The 11,131-nt window shown below is 41.3% G+C and overlaps 2 protein-coding genes across 5 annotated transcripts in view; one reads left to right on the top strand and one right to left on the bottom strand.

Annotated features, from left to right (window-relative positions):
* lipf (lipase, gastric) overlaps positions 1-6,409 on the bottom strand; it is a 24,202-nt gene extending 17,793 nt beyond the window's left edge. Inside the window, exons 1-3 of the mRNA XM_048232644.1 lie at positions 6,332-6,409; positions 5,323-5,443; positions 2,330-2,447 (exon numbers count right to left, since the gene is read on the bottom strand). Coding sequence (XP_048088601.1) covers positions 2,330-2,447; positions 5,323-5,433 — 229 coding nt within the window. The 5' untranslated portion in view covers positions 5,434-5,443; positions 6,332-6,409. The remainder of the gene's footprint in view (positions 1-2,329; positions 2,448-5,322; positions 5,444-6,331) is intronic.
* Positions 6,410-6,611: 202 nt separating this feature from the next.
* The window catches only part of rnls (renalase, FAD-dependent amine oxidase), a 56,281-nt gene continuing 51,761 nt past the window's right edge, over positions 6,612-11,131 (top strand). The window contains exons 1-4 of one of the 4 annotated variants that reach the window (XM_048232646.1): positions 6,612-7,244; positions 7,856-7,961; positions 8,308-8,453; positions 10,592-10,750. In XM_048232646.1, the coding sequence (XP_048088603.1) occupies positions 7,082-7,244; positions 7,856-7,961; positions 8,308-8,453; positions 10,592-10,750 (574 nt within the window). In that variant the 5' untranslated portion in view covers positions 6,612-7,081. Of the gene's footprint in view, positions 7,245-7,855; positions 7,962-8,307; positions 8,454-10,588; positions 10,751-11,131 lie in introns of all 4 variants that reach the window. The other 3 variants (XM_048232645.1, XM_048232648.1, XM_048232647.1) reach the window with 3 other exon arrangements.

The raw sequence follows: 11,131 nt of genomic DNA, 5'->3' as shown, positions 1-11,131 counted from the left end.
ATAACTGAAAGTGTCTCAAGGCCCAAAGCCTAAGAGGCCTCAAGCAAGCTCTGAGGAGAGGAGGACAGTGAATAACTCCCTCCAGGCAAATGACAGTAGAAAAGCAGAAAGCCGCTCATCCTCATTAACTAAACATGAGAACTGAGAAAAGGGCTGTTGAAGTGAAGGATACTCATCCAGGGTCCTTGTGTTCTCTGAAGTGTTCTCAAAAGGCAACATACAGCTGTGATTCTTAAAACACTGAGACATTGCTTCTGGGCTATTGACCTCAAATCACTTTTCAAAGTTCAGTTTATAACGTCAAACACCCCATACAGCTCACAGACTATTTTGTGTTTACATCTAAGCAAGGACTGCATCTAGATCTGAGGCAATACTGCATCTGTTGAGGACTAGGCTACTAGATTACAACACAACTTCCCTCAATCAGGATGAATATTCAGGTCTATCTGCCTTCATCGAGCACACTGATGTTAATAGCAGTGAAATGACAATACCATGAACCTGAACACAGCCATTATATGAACTTATAAACCACTATGTAGATCCCAATGCAGACTACAAAAACGGCATTAACCTCTGTCAGTATCTGCAACAAAGAGCACATTTGCATTAACCATATACCTAATGAGCCTAATTATAATCAAACTACAAAGACGTAGCTGTATACAACACATCTTTTTTTAACTTGCATTAATCATAATTGCAACACTGACCTTTCCTTTAATGTCATCAAGAATCTCTATTCATAATCCCAATCAACCTTTAGAGATATTCTATGACAGATTTGTGAACCCAGTACAGCAAGTATGAAGTCACTTATGCCAGCTCATTACAGGCTAAGCTCCAGGTAACTTGGAACCTCCTGAACAGGGAGGTCCAGGAGAGGAGAAAGTTTGGATCATTCTGTATTTCTGAGATGGAATTTCTGAGACCAGGCCATGGTGGATTTGCGAGTTCTGAGTTCTAAGTTCTGAGTTTGAAGTTCTGAATTATTTTTTTTTTTTTTTTGGGGGGGGGGGGGGAAATGGTCAAGGAACTGTAGCACAACAGGATGGCCATCTTTCACCCAGTAAAATAATTTAAAAAAAAAAAAAAAAGAAAAAAAAGAAACGAAAAGGTCATGCGTGGGATGCGGTGCGCACTCGACCACAATGCCAAAAAAAGACGAAACAGAGGAAGGAAAGAAAGCAATTCAGAAAATAGAAGAGAGGAAGGGGGAGAAGGAAGAATGACTAATCAAGCCAGGCACGGGTTTTCATGTGCAACAGCAGTCATTTCTCCTGTGACCATCGCCATGACAACTTGCTGGTGAGAGAATGAGTTGGAGGTCATTCGAGGTCATTCCTCAAGTTGAGCTCTGCTCACGACGTGTGCTGCACGCCCAGTGAGGGTTCTCCATAACCCATGGGCTAGTTGTTATTGTGCTGTTCTTCAGTATCTGATACTAAATACTAGGCCCACATTTCTTTGTCAGGCAACTGTCAGGCACAAGTCATGAGCTAAGGTTACGTTGTAGCGTGCATCTTAGTAATGACATCACTAATTAATAAAATCACCTTGCCAAATTATTATTTAATTCATGCACAGTAGATTTTGCTCATTGCCAGTTGCCAGCAATTACGGCTCACTGTCTCACAAATTTTCACAAATACTGATTAAAGGAATAATCATCTACACTAAACTAACTTTAACATCTACATGCATTAAGGTAACATTCCTTAACAAATATCAGTTTTGATGTCTAAATCTGCCTTATTACTGTTTGTCCTGATTTTGATTACAACACAAAACATCAAAACTAACTAACTAACTGCAAATAGCCTTTGAAAGAATTGGTCAACAAGAAACACACAAAGTATCAACACAGACAAAGTCAAATAAAGCATCTCTGTCAAACCATTCTCTACTCTGACTCTGCCTGTGCCTGAGAGTGCTGCTGGCTTGTCTGTGAACTGGCAGCACTACACAGAGACCAATATCCTGTTACATGGCCAGCAGATCCCTTTTTTTCCAGTGACAACCTTAACGCTAAGCTAACGGCTCAACCATTAACTATTCATGCTAATGAGGTCTTCAGATAGACAAATCCATACAGGCCCATTTATGTCAATCTGTTTTTTTTTTGCTTCCAAGTCATACACACAGTAAGAGAGAGAGAGAGAGAGAGTTTCTTTCTCTCTCTCTAACTCAAGTATTTACACTCACATTCACACGTACACACATTTACACACACACAATCACACATACACACACACACACACACACACACACACACACACACACACACACACACACACACACTCAGAACAGGCATGCATGAACATACCGTCCCCATTTTTGCTGTGGATGCCATGTGGGATCCTGTTGACGCTGAGGATGTAGCCGTCTTCCGTGACCACCTCATGCTCCTCAGCAGGGTAGCCCCAGCGCCTGATGATCTCACTCTGAGAGAGGGAGAGAAAAGGGAGAAAAGAGAGAGAGAGAGAATAGGAAGAGAGAGGGAGATTATAGAAAGAATAGAAAATAAGATTAAACTCTTTATTAGTTCACCTTATCATCAGTCATGATACAAAAGTAAGAACTTTAACACAAACACTTCAGGTCTGACTAAATTCCACCTGTCCAATGTCCATCATAATTGGTTATCACTTATTGATAGCGATTGATAACGGTTTCATTATTGAAGCTTCTAAAACTGAAGTTTCAGTGGTCCATTGGCGACACTGAGAGTTGAGAGAAAGTAAAACTCTGGGCTGTGTGTGTGTGTGTGTGTGTGTGTGTGTGTGTGTGTGTGTGTGTGTGTGTGTGTGTGTGTGTGTGTGTGTGTGTGTGTGTGTTTGTGTGTGTACTTGGTCCCCCACCTAAAATAACTCAAATTCATTAAATGCTGTACTGGTTGAAATTGCGTTTAGAAAAAGGAAGCTACACCTCGCCTTTCATCCTGCCGCTCAGCTATTAGTGGTGGAGCGTGCTGTTGAGAATACATTTATTTCAGCTGGAATTAACTCACACACACACACACACACACACACACACACACACACACACACACACACACACACACACACACACACACACACATATTGCCTGCCCCTTACAGAAACACACACACACACACACACACACACACACACACACAGACAGCCTCCCCTTACACAAGCATAAACACACACACACACACACCACCAGCACCACCGCCATCACCGCCACATTCTGTACAATATAAATTCTAATCAGAAACTTCAAAGGGAAATGTGCAAGCTTGTTGGTTCCAGCGCTCCCATGCAATCTCTCCCATGCATAATTAAAGGCAGTTTGGCTCTGCCCCCTGGGCCGCCAGTCGGTACACTGCAGCGGATGCCACTTAAGGATAAATCCACTGCTGCCTCAACACACATTAGCAGTGAAGGGGATGAGAGGAGAGAGGGAGAGGAGAGAGGGAGAGAGAGACGGAGAGGGAGGGAGAGGGAAGGAGAGAGTGAAGAGAGGCAGACAGAGGGAAAGAGGGAGACAGTGGGGAAGAGAGAGAGATAGAGACTGAGAGAAAGAGAGACAGAGAGAGATCCAGGGGTGCAGGGTGCAGAAGGAGGAAGGGCTTCTCTCTCTCTCTCTCTCTCTCTCTCTCTCTCTCTCTCCTCCTTTTCACTGTCTGTATGAGCCAATGTGTCACATGCCAATGAGACATGAGAACAGCAACAAACACAGCTATGGTGACTGATCTCTGGTGGCTAATGGAAGCTGAGGGGATTACATGGTCATAGGTAGCCTGCTCTTTCACCTCAGTTAGCTTTTATATAAGCAGGCTGTTCGGAGTAAAAATTCAATGATGATATAATTTATATTAAACTACCTCCCTCATCAAATACTTTGACCTAATTACTGGGTGATTGAGTTAAGCTAACTTAAAAGCCATTTGTGTGCTTATCTTGGTGACGAAAATTCGTTTATCAACAACCCGTCAAACCACTCAACAACCACTGAGGTTGGCTATCTTAAAAACAAAAATTTCAGGACAACCATTAACACGTCTCAAAACGTGCTAATCATTGCAAATCCTACATGAGAGTAAGTGAACAGGGCAAACAGGGCAATAAGGGCAATTCCTTTGCTTTAAATGACTACAATGCTATACAATAGCTAGACTGCTTTAATATCACGTGGCTTTATATTTACATTTACATTTATTTATTTAGCAGACACTTTTTATCCAAAACAACTTACATCTTGCTTAAATGCCAATCAAATACAATACATTTCTTAGTTAAGAAGAACACCATTACAATGATGGAATTAGGAGTTGGATTGAGGTGTAGGGCCCCAGGCACCAGGCTGTGAAGTACACAGACTCAGACACACCCCAAACATACTTCACCTCATGCTTCACACTATCCTTTTTGAGATGGCATGTATAACATCTGTACTAACATATGAAGTACACTGTATTAGACCCTTAATTAATGAATGCTTATGAGCATGTATGCACAATACACCTAAGAACAATTAAATCAAAAGGTCTGAGAGAGCAAGGCGGGGCAGAGACAGAGAGAGAGAGAGAGACTGACTAATATGAACATCTGAATCTGTATCTGCAAGGGGTTTCAATATATCAACTATACAAACTGTCAGTATTTCCATGTCTTTGACTTTTGTATCTCCCGCATGAGGGTTGAACTCAGTGACCTTTAACTGTGCCATGTGACCTAATGCTGTATGTAGGTGACATGAATACAACACACACACACACACACACACACACACACACACACACACACACACACACAGAGGGAAAGCGAGCAAGAGACAGGGACTCTCAGTGTCAGCATGAGTTGCATTGTATCCTGCCATGCAGGCAATGGGAGCAAAGTTCAGTGATTGCAACTGAGTATATATATATATATATATATACTCTGATATGAATATATCAATATACTCTGATATGAATATATATATATATACTCTGATATGAACATATATATATATATATGATATAAATATATATATATATATACTCTGATATGAATATATATATATCTTGCTGTATTATTCAGCTTCCCGTTTCCCTCCCTATCACATGAACTTGCAAACATGGGAAATGAAACTGCCTGCATCCGTTCCTATAGCTAAGGAACATTTTGTTTCCCTGACAAAAGTGGCCTCACGGCTATTCTACCGTTAAACTGACCCTTGTTATCTTTTTGTTAGTCGTTATGGGTTTTTTTAGAGTGAAAACTACATATCTCTGATTTGCAAAGTATGACAAGTATGACAAGTGTTAAATGATGATGACAAAATTATCTTTAAAAAAAAACAAATACTTACAATGTTCATGTTGACCTCTGGATCAATGCAGTTCCTGTCCTTGAATGCATGTGGCTTACTCTGAGATAGACCACAGAGGAGGAAACAAATACACAGTGCCAACCACTCCATCTTCTTCACCCTGTAAGAGACAGCAAGTACACAAGATTTCATGTCAAAACTCAAATCTCCTTTTATGCCACTGTAGTTCACTGTAGGCTACCAGCATGTGCCAGCGGATGTTTTTCATGGCCATCTGCAAAGATGTTTTCACATAAAAGCTGTTTGTTCAGAAGTACCCATTTCTAAATGTCATCACTGTTCTGAAACATTATTTGGTGGAACATAGGCCTCTGAAGGATAAACAACACATGACTCTAATTTTGAACACTGTAAGTAGGTCATCAAAAACATTTCTACTTTTCAATTATTATACAGCATTTTGTCTGGGGTGGGGGGGGATTCCACGTGACCTGCATTCCAGTGTTCAATATACCTGTATTTACATTACAAGGGTCACAGCTCTTGGATAAGTTAGCCTATATGAAACTGCGATAACCCTATAGGGCGTTTATCACAAACCACGTTGAGATATGTCCGTTTTTAGGGAACATCAGGGTTTCAAAAGTATTTTTAACAATTATCTAAGCACAGTAAATATGGTTATTGGCTAGATAGTAACGCATTCTCACTGTTCACTCAGGGAACATTAACAAATGTGTCATATCGTGTTAGTAAGCAGGCAAGCCATGTGCTAAAATGTTGCATGGCGAAATGTGTAGACGGCATACTTTAAGTACAGAGTGTTACAAATAGCAGGCTATCCAGAAAAACGGGACTGTTTGTCCCTGAAACTTTACATACAAACATACTGCTGTATCACACATTGTTGCATATGACTACACGCTTTACACAAACAAAGTGGAAGACATCAATAATGCACCAGGGTTATTTGGGTTCATTTGATTTTAGATAATTGCATTATACATTATCTTATGAGCAGAATAATTAATTCAATGTATACACTTACCCAACAGAACTGCTTGTGTGCTAGTACTTCCTAATTGCGAGCAAGTAGTCATGCGGTCGCCTACGTAAAACACGTAGCTATAACGTCAGAATCAGAATGATAATGAGATAGTGTTTACAGTTTGCTGCAAGAATGAAACAGGAGGCTGTGCTTTGGTCACCTTGATTGATCAAATAGCTCAGTGGCCCATGGCCAAAATGATGAATGTGTTCGTATGAACGTATTCTCTGCACTTTAAGAAGACCGAAGATTGTTGCTTGTTTTTTTTTTTTTTTATATGCCTAGTAGCCTAAGCTGTATATCATTGCCATTAGGCTACTTATAGGCTATGAGCTACTACATTAGCTGAATCGGGAAACATGATTAAGCAGTTTGACATCTAGTTAACATAAGTAGACTAACTTAGGTTTGTGTCTGTCCAGGTTAGTCTGGCTGAACTAGTTAGGCTACAGCACCTGTTGCCTACTAAATTTAAAATAAATTATTTTAATGATGTCTTCACGTCCGGTGATGTAGGGTAGGCCAAACTGATCATTTTCATGGATATTTGATTATACTTCCATGCAAGTTCGCAGTCGACAATGAGTCGATGAGAAAGGACAGTTTTTGGTCGGCCAACTTAATGACTGCCTTTCATAACTCTTAAAGGGGCAAACGAGTACGAGAATTCAAACAGCTTGTGGAGGAGACAGTGTTGTGGTTTGATAACACCTTAGAAGTTTTACTCTGTATTCTTTGCGCATTGAAACAATGTCGCGTGTTCTGATCGTAGGGGCTGGCCTCACTGGCAGCGTGTGCGCTTGTCTGCTTCGGAGAGAATTGCCACAAAAAATCAAAATTGTCGTCTGGGATAAATCTCGTGGAGCAGGTCAGCAGGAAAGTGATGTTAGCTATCCTATCGCATGTAGCCTGTGTAGGTAGCTATTAGCCCCTTCGCTTGCTTGCACTGCTTGCTGTTCCAACTGGAATAGCCAGAGACAACTAGCTGTATGAAATTAAATGGTGCTATTTGATTGTCTACCACACAGAGCCAACTGTTCGTGCGTTTTTCATGTGTTTTACAACGGGCGCTAACTAGCTAGCTGGTCAGTTAACTGCTGAGGCTCTGTGGTTGTTGCCTGGCAGTTGTGACATTGCCAAGGTTTTGTATCTTGCAAGTCATCTTCCGATTAGTTTGATATCCCCAAAGATTGTAAAGATTAAAGTATAGCCTATCTTAATGTTAGCTATATGGGCGTCTAGGGAGTAGTATGAGGCTTGTGCATGACGTGACACTTGTCATTTGAAACTTAGTAGCCAGTCAACTTTTGCTATGTCAGCATAGGACAAGGTGACACAGTGGCTATAATCTATTGTCAACTCCCAGACGAGGTGTCTCAAGCAGACACTGGCATGCGAGACAGAGGACATTTCAGCTGCGATGTAGTTTCAGATGTAGCTGTCTCCTGTTGTAAGAAATAGACTTGATAAGAAGTCCTGTCCTGTGCCACATCGCCACATTCACCAGTGTTCACGTTTTCGCAGGGGGTAGAATGGCAACGAGCAGAAGTCCCACAGATTCTGCCTGCACAGTGGACCTGGGGGCCCAGTACATTACCGCCACACCTCACTACGCACGGATTCACCAGAGGTAGCCCATTCATACTGGCTCATACACATCCTCCCATAGTCTATCACATAGGCCTACTGTAGTTTGTGTTGTTTCCAGTAGCAATCTGTGTCTTTTTGTGTTTTATTTTCTGAAGGATTGTCAGGGTATAGCGATGGCCAGTGAATTATACCAGTTGTTAACTAGTTAATAACTTTCAGTGACACAAATGTACCATAGCAGTTAGCATGGTCAAATGGTTGAATGTTAAATGTGAAGCTATTGTTTGTTGCAGTTACTGAGTAAAGTTATTGTTGTTTGTTTGTTTGTCTTAATTGTTCTTACAATAAACTCCTCAGAACTAACAGAGATTGTTTCTCCTTGGCAGTTTCTATGAAGAGCTTTTGGCCCACGGTATATTATCCCCTTTGGTCAGTTCGGTTGAGGGCATGATGTCCCGGGAGGAGGGCCTGACAAACTATGTGACGCCAAAGGGAGTCTCTTCCATAGTCAAACATTACCTCAAAGAATCAGGTAAGTAGTAGTGCTTTGTTTTAGGGTAAGCCATCTTTTATTGATAGCATTTTTTGTGCCACTTGACAGAACTCTCCTTCTATCTCCTCTGACATACGGGCACATGGTTTGAGAAATATGCTGGTAGTTATTGTCCTTTTCCTTCAGTAAGTGGAAGTTTCTCTCTGTTGGTTTCCTGTGTCATCTCATCTGCATGGTGTAGACAAGCACAGTCCTACCCAAGCCTCTGACTCACAACCTCTGACTCTGAAGTGGTCAGTCGACAGGGACCGAAGCCCATGGATGCTAATGTCTGTCGCTAGTTTGTCTCTTAAAGATGACACGGAATGGATGAAAGTAGTATTTGACCTTTTTCTCTGAGTTTTACATAGACGATATGCAACTTTCGTCTGTCAAAAAACATGCTCAGATATTATTTCACAAGCTCATTCAGGCTACAACTGTATAATTAGGCTAAGGAATAGAATGGCCCATTTTAGCAGATATTTAACACCCCCCTCATGCTTATCTGGCACCCACATGAATAATAAAGTGAGCTTTATTGTCTATATGATTGCCTGCCTTGCAGTCACAATAGGCTACAGCAACTTCTACCTGAATATCCAACTTTAAGTGGTAAGCTAATGTGTGTGTGTGGGGGTATTTATTTGCGTCACGGTCTACTCTGTCTTTGTTCAGATTCTCACATGTTTTAGTGGTCATTTCAAAGTCCGAGATTTACACGTAAAGGAGGAAACAATTGTGTTTCTGGTTCACGGTAGCTTTGTGGCCATGCACCAAACTCCTTATTCATTCGGTAAAATAGTTTTTCCATTCTATACTCTATGTCTATAAGATGTTGGGGCTTATTCACATCACAGTTCGGTTGTTCTCTCTGCACCACTTTTTGCCATTAGTTTGTACAGTTGTGGCTGTCCTCGGTCTCAGTCACTTTCACATTACTTGTTAGTATTATACTCTCCAGTTTGAGGAATCTGATGAGTGTATGATTGTCTTGTAATTGAATATTAACTACTGGGTGCAGTTTGAACGCAATTACAATGAAGCAATAAATAACTCATCATAAGATTACGCGTGACAATGAAATATCGGTTTTGATTATATTCCTCCACTTAGAAAAAAGGATAAGACGATGATCGTGCTCTAACTTCACTGCCTCGGAAAGTAATTTGATTTGATAGAAACCACGTCTTGGCCTCAATTCGATTTGCTTCTCAGATGTCTTATTTCTTTCCGCCTTTTGAACGAGCACAACGTTCGTCGTCTACAAAAAAAAAAAAGGAATTGAACGTTTATGGGTGCTGTGGGTCGTCGAGAGAGCTGTTTTTTTCTGTTCTCCCCTTGACTCCTTATGTCAGAAGTATGTTACAAGTAAACAGTTTGACATTGTCCAGAGCTCTCCAGCTGCATATTCGGTCCAGCGTGAATTTTAATTTTCTTTTTTCAAACAATGTTTTTTTTTTTTTTCAGTTTTCCTAGAGAGCGTGGGGGGAAGTTTGGCATGTGATCCAGTTGATTTATGTGTTGCTCTGATCAAGAGAGAGGTTCAGAAGAGACATTTCATCTCACAGATGTTCAGCGCTGAGGATGTGAAGCGACTCAGCTGTGTGTTCATGGCTGGTGGGGATGGCTCTTGGCCTGCTCGTCGGCCCAGAACTCGTGAGGAGTAGAGGAGAGGAGACGAATGACTTTGTGCTAATTTTCTGATGTAGTGTCCAGGGTTTTTTCGTCCCTTTTTTATTTTACTTTTGCATGAATGTGCAATTGAGTGAAGTTGACATCTCTTTGCTTTTGTGGCCTTCCTTCCGTGCAGCTCAATCTGGGTGTAATTGTGGGGGATAATTCTAGCCATCCTCAAGCTCATTTATAAAAGTCTTGATCCTCATCCTTTGCATACAAACCCCAATCTCTTCTCTGTGTGATTTGGATAATTTCTTTTGTCCCATTTATTTCCTGTTTCTTTTCCTCTTCTTTAATCTCTCTCTCTCTCTCTGTTTCTCTCTTTTGATCTGACCATTCCTTTCTCTTCTCTTCTCTATTATTCTTTCTGTTCTCTCCATTCCCTCCCGTCTGTACCTCCTCTTCCCCTCCCCTTGTTTTTGCATCATTGCCAACTCTGCGCCTCCGCACCCAAGCAGGAGCAGAGGTGTTCTACGACCGCCACGTCACACACGTCTACCGGAGAGGTGCATGCTGGGAAGTGTGTCGCAAGGACGGTGAGCCCGAGCACTTTGACGCCGTGGTCCTCACCATGCCAGTCCCACAGATACTGCAGCTGCAAGGGGATGTGGGCTCCTGTGAGTACAAATACACACACACACACACACACACACGAGAAGCACAAGTATACATACTTACACACACAAGCAGAAATACATATGCTTAAACATACACAAATGTATGCACACATACACACACACACACACACACACACACACACAGACACACACAGAAACACAAGTATACATACTTACACACACACAAGTAAAAATACATATGCTCAAACATACACAAATGTATGTGCACACATACACACACACACACACACACACACACACACACACACACACACACAAGCACAAATATACATACTTACACACACAAGCAGTAACACATGCTCAAACATAGATAAAAAATGTTTGCAGACACACACACACACACATACTCACACAAATACA

This window comes from Alosa alosa, chromosome 22, assembly GCF_017589495.1.
Source record: "Alosa alosa isolate M-15738 ecotype Scorff River chromosome 22, AALO_Geno_1.1, whole genome shotgun sequence".
NCBI classification, from domain to species: Eukaryota; Metazoa; Chordata; class Actinopteri; order Clupeiformes; family Clupeidae; genus Alosa; species Alosa alosa.
The sequence above is the reverse complement of the archived record's forward strand: the minus strand, read 5'-3'. Positions and strand labels throughout refer to the sequence as shown.